Source organism: Malurus melanocephalus, unplaced genomic scaffold, assembly GCF_030028575.1.
Source record: "Malurus melanocephalus ecotype Western Australia unplaced genomic scaffold, MMel_1.1 scaffold_1199, whole genome shotgun sequence".
NCBI lineage: Eukaryota > Metazoa > Chordata > Aves > Passeriformes > Maluridae > Malurus > Malurus melanocephalus.
In genome coordinates, this window is record NW_026624431.1 from 52,356 (window position 1) to 71,372 (window position 19,017).

At 45.3% G+C, this 19,017-nt stretch overlaps 1 protein-coding gene across 7 annotated transcripts in view; it reads left to right on the plus strand.

The window, feature by feature from the left end:
- Positions 1 to 17,225, plus strand: part of LOC130586549 (serine/threonine-protein kinase PAK 6-like) — a 29,348-nt gene extending 12,123 nt beyond the window's left edge. For 6 of the 7 annotated variants that reach the window (XM_057387384.1, XM_057387385.1, XM_057387381.1 and 3 more), the window contains 8 exons: positions 691 to 899; positions 4,827 to 5,429; positions 8,562 to 9,053; positions 9,295 to 9,428; positions 12,149 to 12,275; positions 12,454 to 12,579; positions 13,250 to 13,384; positions 15,270 to 17,225. In XM_057387384.1, coding sequence (XP_057243367.1) covers positions 696 to 899; positions 4,827 to 5,429; positions 8,562 to 9,053; positions 9,295 to 9,428; positions 12,149 to 12,275; positions 12,454 to 12,579; positions 13,250 to 13,384; positions 15,270 to 15,437 — 1,989 coding nt within the window. In that variant the 5' untranslated portion in view covers positions 691 to 695 and the 3' untranslated portion in view covers positions 15,438 to 17,225. Of the gene's footprint in view, positions 1 to 264; positions 382 to 690; positions 900 to 4,826; positions 5,430 to 8,561; positions 9,054 to 9,294; positions 9,429 to 12,148; positions 12,276 to 12,453; positions 12,580 to 13,249; positions 13,385 to 15,269 lie in introns of those variants that run through there. The other variant, XM_057387386.1, reaches the window with a different exon arrangement.
- Positions 17,226 to 19,017: the final 1,792 nt, after the last annotated feature.

The window sequence follows — 19,017 nt, forward strand, 5'->3', positions numbered from 1 at the left end:
CTTCTGGCTTGTTGCACTTGCACTGGCTGTTCACACAAACTGTCTCTCTCAGCCCCCAAGGGAAAGGAATTTTAGTTTTTAATTTTAGCTTCTTCAGCTACCTGCTGACAGTGATTTCCACCTACCACCTCCTCTCTCCCTCCTGAGCCCTCTGTCTAAGCGAGAAAAACTGAGCTCCAGAGTTAGTCTCAAGCAGCTCTTCCTTTGGCAACAGCTCTGCTGTCTTTAAATGGGAACCAAGTGGATATTTCTTATTTTGGAGTAAGCAATGAGAAGACAACCTGAGCCCTGTTCATAGCCARTCTTAATTCCAGGCTTATGATGGAATCAAGGCTGTCTAACTGGCTGGACTCCAAAGCCATTTAACAGAAGTACAAGCAGGTAAAGTATAAATATATATCTCTAAATTATTTTAAAAATCATTTTATYGGGCAATATGAATTTGTAGAAATGAAGGAAGTTGTTAGGAATCTCAGCCATGAACCTGCCAGGTGGCCTTGGGCAAATCATTGTTCTCTTGGTGCCTGTTTCCTCACCTGTAATAGCAGGTGATCACCTCTTGTTAAAGTGCTTTTCACTGGAGAACATTCTCAATGCAACATAATTAACTCATAGAATTGATGTGTGCTTTTATTGGTTGGGCACTTCAGCCCTAGACAGGCACTGATGATGTTGCTTCCTCCGCTTCAGGCATCATGTTCCGCAAGAAGAAGAAGAAACGCCCGGAGATCTCGGCTCCGCAGAACTTTGAGCACCGTGTCCACACCTCRTTTGACCCAAAGGAGGGCAAATTTGTGGGCCTGCCACCTCAATGGCAGAATATTCTGGACACGCTGAGGCGCCCCAAACCAGTGGTGGACCCTTCGAGGATCACGAGGATGCAGCTCCAGCCCATGAAGGTRAGGGAGGGAGACTCTTCTTTTTTGTTCCTCCAAGTTGAGGCACCGTTTCCATTGCCTCATGAATGGGACGAATGTTGGTATCTGTATAGAATTCACTGGGTAGCAGGCTTTGATAGCCCAAGGTGATAGTAATTGCATCAGGAATAAGGACAGTAGGATCCTGACCTGTTGATGTTGAAATAACCAGCTGGCTGCCTGTCACTGATGGGAACTGTGAAACTCCTGTGGTAGCTGACAGGACCCAGGATGTGTTCAGCTGTTGTACAGGGAAGCCAAGAGGAGAATTCATGGAGAGATCTGTTTTAGCAGGTTTGTCATTCTTGTGGATGAGCAAATTTGGCTTATAATTAAGTTGCACGGGAGGCCTGAGTGGGAGAGGGAGCAGGGTAGCACTGCCTTGCTGTTCAGGGACAAATGAGGACAACAAGGACTAAGCCAAGGTCTGGGCTAAAATGGTTAATAAACCAACATTTTATTGGAAAGTGGGACATAGTAATGTAAGAATGTCCTTCAGTAAGGAAAAACAAGTGGTCTGGGCTAAAATGGTTAATAAACGAGCATTTTATTGGAAAGTGGGACATAGTAATGGGAGAATGTCCTTCAGTAAGGAAAAACAGGTGATTCCTGTAGATGGGTGTGCTTAGATGGCTGTTGGTACTGGCATCTGGAGATTGTGTAAGTGACAGCAGGAACATGCTGTGGGAAAAGGCAATTTCRTGGTGACCTCTCGTGGAAAGGAAATGAAAGATGGTGACAGAAATATTGTGCTTAAAGTCTTGTTAGCTTGGGGGGAGTTTTTGTTCCCAGCTGAAAAAAGACCTTATCAGGCCTAAAAACTGAAAGGTGTGTTGTAAAATAGAGATGTTGCTACTTGGATATAAAAAAGAGATGACCGTCTGATGAATATATTTAGCTTTTTGTGCACAGGTGTTTAAAACGTGGGGACTAAAGGGGACTGTATTTGGTATAATGTAAGCTTTAGTACATACTCAAACCTGAAAATGAAATGGCCTGTCATGATCTTTGAGCAGAATGCTGATTTATAAAGGAAAAACTTGCTTAGGAAAAACAGAAAAAAAAAAAAAAAAAAAAAAAAAAAAAGGCAGGAGGTATGCCTGGTGTCCTGAATGTGCTTTGAGGTTCCAAATGTAGTAGGGGATAGGAGCACAATCCAGAGAAGAGATAAAATGTGTAATAAGAGACCAACTTGGTTAGAGCAGGAGCTCTTTAATGAGCTTAAACTGCAGGAGGATTGCTCAGAAGAGTGGAAACTAGGTCAAGTTATAAAGGGCAAGGAGAAAAGAAATTCATGTAGGAGCAAAACTGGAAGGCCAAGGCACAAAACAGGATGTTATTCTCAAAGAACATAAAGGGCACAAAGGAGACATCGTAAGTGAACTGAGGAGGAGGAGGAGGATGAAGGAAAGAGTTTGTTCACTGCTGATTTTGGAAGGAAGTTAACAGATGACACCAAGAATTCCTATGTGTTTAATGGTTTTTCTCTGGTCTTTATTAAGTGTGATCAATGGGCTGACAATTAGCACGAGCATGAAGGGATGAGAATGCAGGCCAGAATAAGAACAGAACATGAACAGAAATGAGATTTAGCTAAGAAGTTGCATATTTTCAAGTCAGCTGGGCCTAATGAAATTCAAGGAATTGCAGATCAGTCAGAATAATTTCCATTCCCAGAAAGAGACTGGAACAAATAAGCAAGTAATCTGTTTGCAGCCACTTCCAAGGAGATAGCAGGGTAATAGCTGGCAGCCAGTGTGGATTTATCAAGAAAAGAATCCCATCAAGCAACCCGATTTTCATCAATCACRGGGGGGTAGGGGGCTTTGGGTCAGGGAGAAGTGACTGCACTCCCCTGTATCTTGACTTCAGTGAGGCTCTGGAAACGGCAGCAATGGTGTCTCCAGAGCAAACCAAGTTTCCTCAAGTATTAAGCAATGGATACTCAAAAAATAGTGGGAGGCGTCACTGTTGAAACAGAAATGTGTGTGAAGAGATTTCCTGGAGTTTGCCCTGAGCCTAATGCTGGTCAGGACTTTCATGTCTGACTTACTAAACCTGAGAATCATAAAAGCTGAAAGGAGATGCAAATTCTTAAGAGAACAAAGACAAACTACCCAATAGGCTTTAAAAACTAAAGAAGAGTCTTAAACTAACACTTTTTTCTAGTAATTCCAAATGCAGACACTCTCTTAGACTGGATAACAAAGCTGGCTATTTCTGGTAAACTCCATTTGAATTAATTCCTGCTCAGTGATACCAATCAATTAGACTTTTTTTCCAAGTGCTAGCTGGCCAAGCCTTCACATATATAGTCCTGGATTAAACTGTCAGAATAGTTTTTCTTTACTTAGCTTTTCTTACTATAATTTCTGAGTTTTGGTCAGTAAAGCCTCATCGATGTAAGAGCACTCCATATAGATTTGGCTCAAATATGGATGTTCCTTCATTAATCTGATGCAGTCCTTAAACACAGCAGCAAAGCAAGATTAACTCCCATCTTCCCTGTCCGCTGGGGCTTGGTCTGGTTTAATGGGAGTCACACTTCTAGGCAGTTTTAGCCAGAAGGTGAGGAGAGCACTGGAGTGGATTTTCTGGAGAGGCCATGGCATGTTGTTGAAGACTTCTAATTTTGGGAACACACATGTCTTTCTGGAATGGCTTTTGTTCATTTTGGACAAAAAGTTGGTGTCCCCAGCACRTTGTTCTGTGACAGCAGCTGGGCTGTGGAGGAATGGGTGTGTGTGTGTGTGTGGTGAGGGAGTAGGAACAAAGACCAGAATTTCCAGCTGCATCTGGTGTGTGCCATGGAATGAGTCRAGTTGTCCTTTCTTCACCTTGTTGAACAAAAATCTTCGGTGCTGCATTTCATACTCAGACACTGAGCAAACCAGGTGCTTGTTTGTGCACTGTGGTGGCGTTCTGTTGAAATTACTGGCGCTACTGTGTTGCACCAGCTAAATATTAGTCTCRGTGTAATTAATTCAGCATGTTTAGAAGATCCCTGGAGCTCAGTTAGCAAACAGGAGATTGCTGTCACTCCAGGGAAGGACTTTCCTCAGGCAGAGATTCATGAAAGTGTAGGAGTGATCCTGTGCTGCGAATTTCTGTRGAGGAATGAAATATTTCAGTTCCCAGCACTGGAAAAGCTTCTGTAAGCTTTTCAGTTCCAGAAAAAAACAAGGTAGAACACTACATAATATACCAACAGCTTCAAGTGTCCTACTTGTACAGAGCTGGTGCCTGTTTGGATGGAAGCCTTGTTCTTCAGCGTTTGCTTACAAGGCAGTTGYGAGCTGCTGTGACCCTTTGTTCATCGTTTTTAATTATAATGGCTTGGCAGAGCAGAGAGGCAGAGTTGGAACAGCRTGGTCTATTCTGGTCAGGATTGAGATGTATTAGCTGAAATCGGGGAGAAGCAGACTGAGGGAGGCTGCTTACAATGCTATTGAGAGCACTTCAGGGAAGAGATGAACCCCATGTTGGCACAGTAAAGGTGAGTTTTGCAAGTGGAGCTTGCAGCGTGCTGGAATTTCTGAGAACTAATATTTCAGGAGCTTGGCGAGTGTCTTAGTGATRTAGTGTCACACAATTTCAGCACAAGAAAGCCAGAAGTGTTGCAATATCCCAGTTTTGTTCTARTATTGTCTTTTAGAATGTGAGCACAACAGCAGAATTGACTGTTCTGGCTGACAGCACGGCTGCTCTGAGAGCAGGATGTAACCTAAGGACTCCTTTTTTTTCTGTCCTCAGTAAAGGACAGTGAAACAAAAGACAAAAATTTGTAATTTTTCCTGAATTCCTTGAGTTGTCTTTGGCWATATGTACAAAATCTAGCCTTTGGCAAGATAAACTGAGGCTCGATTCTCACAACTCTGACTTGTTTCTCACCTTCCCTGTGTTTCCCAGACCGTGGTGCGGGGCAGCACCATGGAAGTGGAAGGCTACATCTCTGGGTTGCTCAACGACATCCAGAAGCTTTCTGCCATCAGCTCCAACACTCTGAGGGGCAGGAGCCCCACCAGCAGGAGGAGAGCCCAGTCCCTTGGGCTCCTGGGAGATGAGAGACCCCCAGACATGTATCTTCAGAGTCCTGAAGGAGACTGGGTAGACAAGTAYGGGAACTACCTCAGCTGCAATGGGGGCTCCAAGGTGGCCCGCAGGCAGACCATGTGGCCGGATTACAAGCCCTGCCTGGAAGGGCAGTCTCATCCCAACGGGATGGTGACAAAAGCCCAGTCCCTGGGGCCGTCAGAGTTCCAGGGCACAGATGGCAGCTGCCTGCAGCGCWCCTCCGGGCTGCAGCACGTGCCCTCTGTGCCAGGGGACAGCGAGATGGCCATGAGGAGCCTGGAGGAGGGCTGGCTTCAGCCACAGCCCAACTCCAGRCCTTCGGGGGAGGGCAGCCCCAACTCCAAATCACGGGAGAACAGCCTGAAGAGGAGGCTCTTGCGCAGCGTGTTCCCCTCRTCCAGCACCTCCAACAAGCCAGGCCCTGCCCCACAGATCAAGGTAAGGATTATTCACTGGAGTGCAGCATTGACTTTACAGTTCCAGAGGTTACATATGCAGCCAATTTAATTGCAAACATCGGGCAACCATCTGTTCTTGTTATGATTAATGTTGGAATCAAAATAGTCCTAGGCAGGGGAAACGTGTGGTTCACCTGAGCTTCACGAGATGCTGCAAGGTACAGCTCGGGATGGCATCCAGATCTCCAGCAGAGGGTTTGGCGGAGATGCAGGAGCATGGGCTGGAAGGATGAGGGGTCTTAGTCATTACCTTCTGTGAGGTAAAGGTGTAGCTGCAATGCCATTGTGCTGGCACCAAAGAGCCTTTGCCTTTTGGGCAATTGCCATGATTTGYATTAGCAGTATATTCTTCTGCCTGTGCAAACCAGAACTACCTCAGCAGAGTGTGTTGGTTATGGCTGGATCTGCCAGGCCGCTACAGCAGCASCATTTACAGCAGCGCCCACGGCTCTGTCACACAGGAAATCTCACTGTTGCATTTTGGAAGGGGTGGTACAGCTCACAGCTACAGCTCCCCCCAGAAAGCTATCCTGAATGGATGACTCATTTCTTGTTAAACTGGAGAAAATCTCTGGTTCCTGGTACTGGATAGGAAATGCAGCCATTGCTTCTTTTCCATTCTGGGATGACCCAGCACCCATTKTGTTTGCTTTGGCTTTTCTGGTGGCTTCAGAACTGGTGCTGGGCCAGGCTGATTCCCAGCAGCTGTGAAATCCCTGAWCTGGGGAAATGATGGCAGGAATCACTGTCCAAACCATCCTGACTGTTCTGAAGGCTGTTTCAGGGAGAGGATGTCTCCAGTCCAGCTTCTTGCAGTTTGGATAAGGATCCAGACTCAAAGCTTTGGACACAATGGGTTTCCTTTCCAAGGAAGAGGATTTTGAAGGGATGCAGTCATTGTAKAACAACTTCACTTATTGCTGTCTCAGTGACTTTGGGCTCCTTGGTTGGAGGCCTGTCCCTGAGTTACCTAGAGCTGGCCACTTSTGTCTTCCCTAGGCAGAGTGTCTTTGCTATGCTCGGCACTTCCACAAGCAGGAGCAGAAGTAAGCAGCCAAGTGGATGTGCTTGGGAGTGTTTGAACTCCAGCTGTTTGTCAGAGAAGAGGAGTAGGGAAGACCTTGAAGACTATGGAAYTGAGCTCCCTGCTCCAGTGAGGGATCTGTGCCATTGCTGGGAGTTGTTTATCTAAGGTGTTCTTACCAGCTTCTGGTGATGCAAACTTGGSTCTCCATCTCTGAAGGGAATGATGATGTGTAAGAAATGTGTAATTGCAAGGTGAAAGGGACAGGGATGTAACTGGATCATGGAATCCCAGAYTGGTTTTGGTTGGAACAGACCTTGATGTCCGTTGGGTTCCACGCCCTGCTATGGGCAGGGACATCAGACTGCTCCAACCTGACCTTGAACACTTCAGAGATGGAGCATCCCCCACTTTGCTGGGCAGCTGCCTGCAAATGGGGAGGTGAACATGGGAAGTTTGAGTGTACCATCCTTTCAACCCCATCCAAAGGGAAGGAGTGGGAGAATCAGTGACACCTCAAAATGTCCCAAAACTGGAAACATGTATGTGGGGACTGTCAGATCACAGACAAGTGATCAGATCACAGACTTTCATGTGGTTAAACAAACCTGTGTGAGCTTGCACGCGTGTTGTGCGCCCTTCCGCATGCTCTGGGTTATGTAAAACGGGCTTTTTTTTTCTCTCCTGAGACAAAACAAGATTTGGGAAATAAATTCTGTGTTGCTGTGAGCATGTCAGCACAGGACTGCAGGGGTGGAGCTGGTGTACGGAGAGGAAGGAACTCCTGACAGGCAGTTGTGTTTATGCTGCGCCCTGATGCCACTAAATTGTGTTTTCCAGGGCCTCTCTGTGTGTGAGGCTTATGCAGATTCTGCTCTTGACAAAAATCCTTGATTAAAACCCAAAGTGCATAGAATTAAATCCCACACAATTATTTTCTGTCTGAGCCAGGGAAAATGAGTGCTCTTGTAAAAAATTCTCGATTGGCAGTTTTCGGTTCCCATCTCTATATTATTAACTTTATTAATAATCTCTCTGAACTTTGAGAGAGAAAAAGCTTTTGCTTTGAAGTTTTTATTTTGCCCTATAATGTAAATGATGGGCTTGCTCTTTCTGAAGTTGCTTCTTTGACAGATCCAGTATTATTTTACATATATTTGTATGTATATGTTTATTTTACATATACACATGTACATATACAATGTATTTTGTACCCCACCTGCTAAATGTTGCTGAATTTTAATTAATCAGCATTTTCAGAGAGAGGATTAGTGCAAGATGATTTATCCTTCCTAGCATGGGAATGCRTATCCTGAAGCCACATTCCCACAGGCTGTGATCTTACTGCATCTCCTGCACTAAACAGGGTTGGGCCTGCTTGGCATTTGAGTGGGAGGTCTCCAAAAACCTTGAGCACTGCTAATCCAAATTCACTTTGGCCAGTGTGGTGGCAGGTGGCTCTGTGTGGCTGCAGTCTCACGTTGGCTGCCTCCAGCTGTCTGGTTCCTGGTGCTTTTCCCAGAGCAGAGGGTTAATTCCATGCCTGATTGACAGGAATGCTCTGCAGGTACCAGTGGAAAGTGCAGAGAGTGTTTTCAGTAGGCAGAGTGTAATTACCCAAAGGGAATTAGGCCAAGACATCAAAGTGATTTACAGCCTTGGCATGAATCCCCTTTCCTTTTATACAAAGGAAGATCAGAGGCACAGAGGGATAAAGGATTTTCAAATTCTCTGCAGCACAGGTTGCCCCTGAGTTTTGGTGGCAAGGTTGGAATGCTTTTTAGCAGCTGGGTTTTTTTTTCTGTGGGTTTTGTGTCTTGGTGGTTTTTTTGAAAGCATGTGCTTTAAAAAGTTCTCTTTAAACTGCCTCAGTTTGGAGGCCCCTAAAGCTTAGCACCCATTCCCTAAGGGATTCTTGAAGATGTGCATCTAAGGAGATCTTCATCCAAGCCAGACCTGGAGACAAGAACCAAGCTCTTGACTCCAGTCTGCTCCAAGGTGTGCTAGGGCAGAGTGGGATAATATGGAATTGATCCTTCACCTTCTTAATCCAACTTTCTGCCACTTTCTTCTTTGTTATTCTCCAAGCCTAATGCTTTCTTCAAGCCCCAGCAGTGGGGTTCCCCCCAGAGCCCTGCAGTCAAAGCCCAGTCTCTGCCTCCAGACCCACCCACGTCCGAGTTCCCCAGGATGATCCCCGAAGCTGGCACCCCCCAGAAGTCCCCAACAGCAGAGAAGGCTGTGGCAGTGCCACCAGGCCGGCCCTCCCCAGCAGGATCCCCCAGGAACCGGCAGACCCAGACCAGTTCCAGCAACCTCCACCTGCCCCAGGACTCTGCTGGGAAGGGGCAGCCGGCCAGCGAGGACCCCGTGGTTGTGACCCACGAGCAGTTCAAAGCTGCTCTCAGGATGGTTGTGGACCAGGGAGATCCCAGGACAATGCTGGAGAATTACGTCAAGATCGGGGAAGGCTCGACAGGAATCGTGTGCATCGCTCGGGAGAAGCACTCAGGGCGCCAGGTGGCCGTGAAAATGATGGATCTGAGGAAGCAGCAGCGCCGGGAGCTCCTGTTCAATGAGGTGAGTGTGCTGATGACAGGGGGATTCTGCTGTCTGCATTGGAAAAGTCAGCGTGGCAAAAGGAAGGGAAGAGCACGAGCAGCTTCCTTTTAGGAGCGTTATGTTTGTACCAAGAACTGCTGCTGGTGGGATGGAGGTTCTGCTCTGTGCTCACAGGGCTCTGTGTGCTCGCTTGGTTGGAGAAGATGAAGTGTTGTGACCGATTTTTTGTGGTGGTCATTTGTCCACTGTGTTTTTGCAGGTGGTGATAATGAGGGACTATCAACACGTCAATGTCGTGGAGATGTACAAGAGCTACCTCGTGGGAGAGGAGCTCTGGGTGCTGATGGAGTTCCTGCAGGGAGGAGCCCTCACAGACATCGTGTCTCAGATCAGGTACAAAGCAAAATCCCAGATACCAGCTTGTGAGAGAAGGAGCAGCAGAGTGGGGCTTTCTGGGGTGAATAGTATCCCTCAGAGATTGTGTATTTGCAGCGTGCCCTGGGACAACTATGGTTTATAATTGTTATCCATTTGAAATATGTGCTAATAGCTCTGATGTACAAGGAACCAACTTAAAGTACTGATCCCTTTAGATCCCCACCAGACATCTCCCTGATGACCTTCCCTGTAAAACACAGTTCTCATAAAAACTGTTGTTTACTACATCTGTTGAATCCTGGCCAGGAAGTTCATTGAATAAGTATTAAAGAGCATGCAGAAATAGTTTTCAGTGGTGCAACCTTAGCCACAAATTCAACCTCACTACCTCCCCTGGAGAAGTGCATCAGAGCCTTGAGATCTGGCCTCCTTCCCAAGTTTCATTGCCTAAAGATAGCAACTACTGGACACTCTCCTAAATTTGTTCCTTATCTACACTGCTTCATATTCATTAATGCCCAAAACATATCTGTAGGGCAAAGAAGTTGTTTTTAGATGGCCTCTAGTCCCTCTCACAAGGTGTTCTGATGGTGCAGTTGTGGTGATCGTGTCATATCCATGACTCTGGAGCACGCTCCTCCTGCTTTAGAGCAGTCCTGCAAGGCTGGAAACTGGTGCAGGGAATGCCAGTGGAAACACTGACCAAGAAAAGTCTGTAGGATGAGTTTCTTTTTGGAATATTCAGGATCTTGGTTGGATTACAATTAGAAGTATTGATAACACTAATTGCATTCAGTATTTTAAAAATCATAATATATGTTTAATATATCATAACATACCTATGTGCTTGGCCTAGATCCTGTGGCAGATTTAAGGCATGTGTCTTGCTCTGTTTGGTGGATTTAAGGCATGTGTCTTGCTCTGTTTGGTGGATTTAAGGCATGTGTCTTGCTCTGTTGAATTCTGTGTTTTGGAAGCACACCTGTGTTGATTTTGATAGGTGTCAAGAGCCACATTGTTTTCTGTAGCTTCCACAATCTGACCTGGAAGGAGTGTCCTGGAGACATTTATCTGGGCAGGCCTTCCAGAATTCAGAGGCATCTCAGGGTCTGAAAGCCAACCTTTAATCCTGAGGAGTGCTGAGTTACAGCTTGTAGGGCCAGTGAAACTCTTGTAGCTCTCAGCTGGTACTGGGATTACAGATAAAAAATGCTGAAGAGGTTTGTGAAGGGTCTGTGTGTTTATATCCACCAGTGAGACCTCAGCCTAGATTTGTTTTAAGAAGCTTCCTTTGAACCTGTTAATGGGTGCTTGTTTTTCCACCTGATGGAACTAGGATCTGTTATAGCCATAACATTTAAAAGAAGTATGCTGCAAGCCTTTATCAGTTTTTCCTAGGGAGGAAAATACCCTCAGTGCAGTCATTAAACATTTGCTGAGGGGGATAAGTGATTTACATCTCCAGGAGTGAGGTAATCCTCCAGTAATCTGTTTTTACCTTATGCAGTCACTTGACTGAAATCAAATTCCATGCGTGACAGGATGAAAATGCACCTCTAGATGTGTGATCTTCGAGAGCCACAGGGCTTTCAGGTGGATCAGTTCAGGCACTATGAAATGAAAAGCAGTGCTCCTAAAAACATTGGGTTGTATTCTGGGAAGCCCCACAGGTAGCCTTTGTCCCTCTCCCTTTTCAGGTTAAATCATAAAGGCAGAAGTAGCCCCTGACTCCATTCAGATTTAGTTGCCAGCAGTGTGGCACAGTGTAGCTACAACACACAGCTGTCCTGGTTTGGAAGATACCAGACAAGTAGCAGGAGTGCAGATTTCTCATCTGATGATGTAGCAATTGTTACGGGTTTAGAAGGTGTTGGTTCACTGCACAGCTGAGTGCTGTCTTCTCCTCAGGCCCACTTGCAGACCTGAATTTGAGGACATACCATTTCTCTGTCCTCAACTGAGAGCTGTTCAGAGCAACTGCTAGAGAAAGCCTGAGAATCAGAAGTACTCAAATTGGGTGCTTCAGCTATTCTTTCAAGTAATTCACTCTTAGCATTGCTCTGTATAAATATGCAGAGCTGTCACTGTTCCCAGGTACAGGAGAGAATTTTCATTTCTCCCACTTTCACAAGGTTTTTGTGTTGCTATTCCAAACAGCAGGAGCTTCTAAAGAGCAGGTTCTTGGTGCTCATATTCCACCTGCTAACAGTGGTAGAAACCAGGAGTGTCTCCCCTGCTTGTAGCCTGTGCTACCTTTAGTTAGGTGTGAGTGCACCCCAGGTCTCTGCAGGAAACACCCAAAGGACCCCTGTATTTGCTGTCAAATGATACATTTGGATGTTCTGTGGATGTTCTGTGTTATCTGTTGCACAATAAGCTTTATGAATAATATCTTTACTGTGTTTGCTTTAAAAAAGCTGTCTCACCAGTTACTGCAGCACCTTGGCATCAAGCAGCACTGCTGCTTGTCAGAACTGCTTGAAACAGCATCTTGCAGAATTAATTTAGGTACAGAATTTACAGTGCAATTTCTCTGTATTAAACCTATGACAACTTGAAATCGCCAACCATCAAGTCAAAAATGTTTCCCTAGTAACAGATGTAGAAGAATGGTAAAGGTGAGATGGTAATTGTCATAGGGCAACCAAAATATCTGTGCTTTAACCTCCCTGTGCCCCTGTGAAGGAGCACAGTGCTCTGCCCAGCACTGTTCAATCCCCTGTCTCTAATTGCAGGCTGAACGAGGAGCAGATTGCCACAGTGTGTGAGTCGGTGCTGCAGGCTCTGTCCTATCTCCACTCTCAGGGGGTCATTCACCGAGACATCAAGAGTGACTCCATTCTTCTGACGCTGGATGGGAGGGTGTGTTTCCTCAGACAAATTGTTTCCTGTCTTCTTCTACAGCTTCTATTTCCTTTCTGTTCCCAATCCCTTGTTTGCCCCTCATCCTCTTACTCCCTTTGTCTTCTTTGTCCGTGGTGTTGCCCTTTATGTTGTTGGAGGCTTGTTTTTAAGGTTGGTGGCTTTTCTCTTTGTACAGGTCAAACTCTCTGATTTTGGTTTCTGTGCTCAGATCAGTAAAGATGTACCTAAAAGAAAGTCCCTGGTAGGTACTCCTTATTGGATGGCTCCAGAAGTGATTGCAAGGATACCCTACACCACTGAGGTAAGGGACTACCTCCCTAATAGCAGGAGAGAGAGCAAATAATGTACGGAAGTGTCACAGGAAACTAATTATTGGCTTTTCTAGGAAGTCTCTAGATTCTATTTAAAATATAAACCCAGCTATGATTACAGCTTTGATGGCGATGACATCAATATTTCCTAAATCAGTAGAAAACCAGATTGTTCTGCTTCTATGAATGAGGCATAAACCTATTCTATTCTTACACCTAAAGCTTGGCCTAGACTTGTACCTGTTGTGAGCAGATGTGAGCAAGGAGCAGCCTGTGACATGATAGGGATCAGTAAATCGATGCCATAAAGGAAGAGGAGGAGATGTGAGCTCTGAGGGGCTCACCTCAGGGAAAGAAGACATGGCAGCTCTGGAGTTCTGGGCAGGTGGCAGCAGATTGAATGGTTTTGTTTACCAACGACCAGGTGTGGCACAAGCCGTTACTTGCACACCTGTATGTGTTGCAACACCAGTGTGGCTCAGTCCTGGGTGCAAAATTCACTTTATTAAACTTTTGCAAGAGGCCAAAGAGCATTAATGGGGGTCAGTGTTTGACTCTCTTGGTACCATTTTTCATGGGTGGGTGTTGTAGTCTTTGTGAAAGCAACAGAACAAAGCTGCTCTGGAGTTGGGTGTATTGATGTGCCACTGTCTCCCACAGGTGGATATCTGGTCCATGGGGATCATGGTGATAGAGATGGTAGATGGAGAACCCCCCTACTTCAGTGATTCTCCAGTCCAGGCAATGAAGAGACTCCGTGACAGCCCTCCTCCTAAACTGAAAAACTTCCACAGGGTGAGCATGCTGCCAAACACTTGTAAGCCTGAGGGTTATTGTGGGCAAATGTATCAGCTGTTCCCAGTACAGCTGGCTGTGGAAATGGTCTTGCTAGGGCATGTTTTCTTGGGGAACAGTTTTGGCCCCGGGGTCTTGGTGGCTGCAAGCTGCTGCTGACAGCTAGTGGCTGCTTAGGGAAACAGCCCTGGCACTGTGAGGGCACCTGGCCATGAACAGTGCAGTCAGAGCTGCTTCAGGCAGACCCTGCAGTTCTCAGCTTGCTGATGTGGGGAGAGTAGCTCATCTTCTGGAGAAGGAAACAGGAAAATCCTTGCTCTTGGGAGTTTCCAGCTTCATGGCATTCAGGACTGCACAGGCTGCACTATGGTCAGAGCAGGAGAGCTCAGGACAGACAGGAGCTTGTTTAAAAACTGCAGCAGCTCGGAACATGAACTTGGCTTCGTGGTTTCTTAAGAAAAAGCAGCAGTGATGTAAGAAATAGAGTGATCACCTTTTGGTGCCCTCTTAGAGCAATCCTTTCATTCCATGCCTGGCCTCTGAGATCAAACAGCTTCTGCAGCATCCTGAGCTACCCAGCCTTTCTAATTAATCAGAGCCTCTGCAGCTGCTCAAACTGAATTATTTAAGAGAGTAGACTGCTGAACTAACAGTGCACACTCCAGCATCAACAGCTGTTCTTTCCTCTTTGCTTTTGCAACACTAATTACAATTTCAGTCACATTCCGGACCTGGTGCTTCCCTGCCTTGGGCATCCTGGACCAAGTCACACCTTGCTTGGCCCTGCCACCAGCTGTGGATGTAATTATCAGCATTAAAATAATATATGGTGTTGCCTTTTTCAGCCTAGAAATGAAACTTAAGATGATTTTAGTATAGGAGGTAATAGAAAAGTGGGTCCTTATTGAAGCAGTCATGGAAGAATATCCACAAAAGCCCACACCCACAGTGGTGAATACAGTTTTATAGATTTTAGGAATTTAGCATAATTTATAAAAAGCACCAATTAGGAGGATGTGGTGATGTAGTTCCCCCCAGGTCAAGCCCCTTCTTTGGACCCCCCTTGCTTGGTCCCAGCTGTACTTGCTTATGAACAATATGTCTCAAACACCTTGGTTCCCAGAAAAAGCCAAGATAGGACAGGGGCCTTGTACCCACCAGGGCTTGGAGCTCTGGAATGTGTTCTTTCTAGGTGGAGAAAATGGTCGGGAAAAGAAATGGGTAAGTTACAAATACATAAAAGAAAATGGCAAGTTCATTTTTTATTCCATTTTAACAATGTAGAGGATTAAACCAGCCAGAGATAGGCAGGGTCTTGAAGTGGAAGTGGTGCCTGAGGCCGGCTACTCCCAGGCTTTTAAACCTCTTCCAAAGGACAAACCTGTGAGGTCATTCAGCTTTTTGGTGCTTATTGTGCAGCTTCTTCATCTTCTTGTACTGGTAGCATGAGGGTTTTTCAGGCTCTCAGAACCTATTGGAGAATCCTATTCCATAATCTATATTCCATAATTCTATTCCATATTACCTTTCCATAATCTGTGGGCAGTAAAATAATGGATTTATGCTCCCTTCCCACCCAAGTGACATTCCCAGGTAACAGGAATCCTGAAGGTTTAAGTAACAAAACAGGAAGCAAAAGTAACCCAGATGGAAGGACATGGCAGGCAGTCTTAGCTGGCTGTGGCTCATTTAAAAGAAAACAACCAAAGTGTTGTGCCTACAGTTATGTCTATAACATAGCATGTGATCCATGTGACATTGCTGGGAAAACAGGGATGCAGATTGGGAATGTGCAGGATCCTTTTAACCATCTTGGCAGCCTGGTGTTGCATGAGCTGTGCCTGGTCCCTTGGCAGGGTTGACTTGGTTGCTTGCTTTTTCACAGACCTCCCCAGTTCTGAGAGACTTCTTGGAAAGGATGCTGACACGGGATCCCTTGGAAAGAGCAACGGCACAGGAGCTTCTAGATCACCCCTTTTTGCTCCAGACAGGACTTCCAGAGTGCTTGGTGCCCCTTATCCAACAGTACAGGAAGCGCACCTCCACCTGCTGACTTTATGAGGGGAAGCTCTAGGGAAAAGGAATGTTTATAAAAAATATATATATATAGAAAAGATTAAGAGCCCAGGCAGTCTTGACCTGTGAATGGTGCTTGGAACTTGCCAGTGACTGTTTTGGAGGACGAATGTGAATCCTATCTGTGCATCCTCAGCCTTCTGTGGCTTCTCCTTTGCTGAAGACAATCAATACAGACTAGATCTAAGTGAGACCAAGTCTGTCTCAAGGATAAAGCGGGTATTCCATGGCTCGGGGATCACTGCTGCCAAAGGATGGCATTCGAAAGTGGAATCTGAAGTTGTGTGTCTGAATGTCTGTGAGTTTCTGCACGCCCTGGCTGCTGACTACTGAGCTGGAAAGGTATTTCCCATTTAGAAATGTGATCTTTGTTTCCTTCATTGTACACTGGAGCCGTGAGCTGACTCATTTGGGGCACAGACCCCTTTAAACTCTCAATGCACAAAGACTTGACTTTTTTTTTTTCCTCTGAGACCTTTTCACACATGATTTTAATTACCTTTGGGAAACATGGACCTAGAAACCTTCACACTCTTCCTTAGGGAACAGATGTGATATGTATATATTTGTTTCTAAGTGGCTCTCTTGCATCAACATGCTTCTCTTTTGCTGCAGAGTATGTATTTAGTGGTCAATCTTGAATCCATTTCATGTTTTTAAACTTTTGGAGAGGGGAAACCCTTGGATATAGGCCTCAAAGAGACTCCATGAAGACTAGGTGCTCTTGCCACCAGGATCTTATGGTTGAAAATTCACCATCTGCAACACCTCATGTACTGGTTGGAATGTGAACAGCGTGTTCCTCTGATTGGTTTCCAGGCACCTTGCTTTCCCAGTCCTTTCTCCCAGGAGAGGCTGAGAAATGCTGCCCTAAGGCAGCATTTTGGGTAGCATTTTGGGGATGCTGCAGGAGACTGACTGGAAAAGTTTGAGCTGTCCTGCATATCCCACGATTGATTTTTGTGTTCATGTGCTGCTGTCTGGCTATTGGTCTGCCCTTCCCCATCATCCCTTTACATCTGGAAGGTTTTTGGTTGTTGAAAGAGCTCTTTCAGTTATTTTCACATAATTTTAGGTATTTTGTATGCTGCACTCTCTGATCAGTGAGATCCTCAAGGTAATTGGACTCTACGTTGGTATTAACATTGTACAGTGATGGTGTGTGTTGTTGTGAGGTCTCAAGAATATATTCCTACATGTGGAACTGGGATCTTGTTTTGAAACTCCAGATACCAAGATATTGGAATTTAAGTTATTCTCAGGACAGTCCTGCTGTGTCTCAGAAACTGACCTCAGAACTGCATTTTCTTCAAAAGATGTTTATAACTTCTGTCCTCTGCTATTTGCTCCATATACAGATCCTGCTTCAAAATTGAAGCCACGGTTGATTACTTGAAATAATTTGGGATGGAATTCATCTGCACTGCTGCCAGCTGTCAAAGGGTGGGCACCCAGAGCATGTAGGTTCACTCTGTAGCCCACGGGAGAGGAACAACCCCCGAGGGAACAACTCTGGGGGTGGTTCATCCCTTGGCTCAGACACCTGCTGAAGGAGGAAATAGTCTCACCCCATGGCCTGCAGAGAGGTTGTATAGTCTGGATGTCTAAGTTTGGGACTGGTGGAGTTGGTTGAAATTAATTGGCTAAGCTCCTCCTTAGCTGCACTGGAAAATTTTTGATGTAAAATGTTTCTGTATTCCAGATATATTCCTTTTTTAATGCAAAAAAGCAGGGCTTGGAAAAGATTTATAATTTGAAACAAACAGTCCTGCTCGTCTGTAGTGGTGAATCCTTTGCACTTGTGTTTTAAATTAAAGTAGTTCTTGATTTATTCATAAGCCTGTTATAGTGCTGAGATGCTTAAAAATGTGTCTGTAGTTCAGAGATGGGAGTGTGAGCCTGGATTCTGGTCTGACTTTCCTGTTCTGTGGCTTCTAAAACAAGAAGAGAGTGGAGCAGGAGCCTGGATCCTAAGTCCTGAAACAAAGGTTTCCTGGAGACAGGAGTCATTTAAGTTTTAGCATTTAACACCTTTTTATACTTTAGCCCAAATCTGGCTAAAAACACAGTGAGGGAAGGCCCTGGAAAAATTGCATTCAATTATCTGATAAAATTTTAAAATCTCATTATCATATTTGTGAGGAATGCAGAAAGGATCCATCTTCCTACCCAGTGTGGAATTTAATTCCTGCTTCTTACGTTGCTCTCTTGCAGTTTATGCATGGCACAGCACCAATTAACTGCTCCATTACTTAGATGAGTGTGGAATCAAAACATAAATCCTGAGATAAACCTAGATTAGCTGAAAGATTGAAGCTCCATCTCCAGGGCCAGCAGCTCATTCCCCAGGAACAAGGCAGGAGAAGGAGGATACAGAGCAGGTTTGGAATTTGCATTGCAGTAGTGCTCAGGATTTCATGTATGCTAAGTGAGATCTGACTGTACATCAAGGTGTAACCTCTTCTCTGGTGAGCTCAGAGCCTGCTCAGTGTGTTATTATGCTCAGAGATGGTGTTTTCTCTGAGTATCTTTCCTTTTCTACAAGAGTACACTTGTGTCTCAGGGTCTGCTGCTGTTCTCTGTCATGTTTTCCCTGAATCCTTCCCTTTTATTTTCCCTCCTGTCAGCTTTGCTGCTGTGGAGTCTTTTCCCTGCTGCCATAGCCCTGGCAATCAGCATCCAGGAGTCCTTTGAAGAAGGCACATGGTATTTATATGAACAATTTGCTGAATCAAACAGGGAGTCTGGCAGTGCTGTCATGTCCCAGTTACACTGGTTTATCTGTAATGGTGGCTGTCCTCCATCAGGCCTCTGATGTTGACTACAGTAGTTTATTATTCCATTTATTTTGGAACAGGACAAATCATTGTCTAGAGGCCCCTGTTTTTTAACCAGTGGCAACCAAATGACCCTGAATCAAATGAGGCTGGTGAATTTGACATTGTGGAGTCTAGTAAGACAAACCCCACCCTTCCCCTGGAGAATGGGGAGTGCCGTGGGTCCAGGGGATAAATGGGGATAACAGTGTCACAAACAGACACATGTGCTAACTGCAGCTAAGTAACAAGTGACCCCATTGTTTGAGAAAAGCAATGGTTTTTTGTTTTGTTTTTTTTTTTAGAAAATAAATAGGTCAGAAATGTACAATCCCTAATTCCAGTACTCTGGTGACAACACAGAGAGGTGTGGATTCTTGTTGGGTGTTCAGACTAGGCTTGGAATATCCTGTCTCATACCTGCTTGAGCTGGGGTTTGGTTGTTTTATAGCAGCATTTGTAACTGTTTATTAATGCAGCTTGAGGTGTAACTGTTCTCCTGTAGCATCCACAGCCTGGTGTGGTTTACTGTGATTGAGCCCCCTTTCCACCTCCACCCCACCTGTGGTGTCTCTATCAGTGTTTAGGGTTTTTKGTTTGCTTTATTGCTGTTTCATTGAACGTTGTGGAAGATGTTGGGATGAGTTGGATTGATGTGAAGGGGTGCATGTGAGGAATGATGAGGGAACTGACCCTAAAAACTGGTCTGAATGCAAAGTAAATATTCCTGTAGCTGCTGCT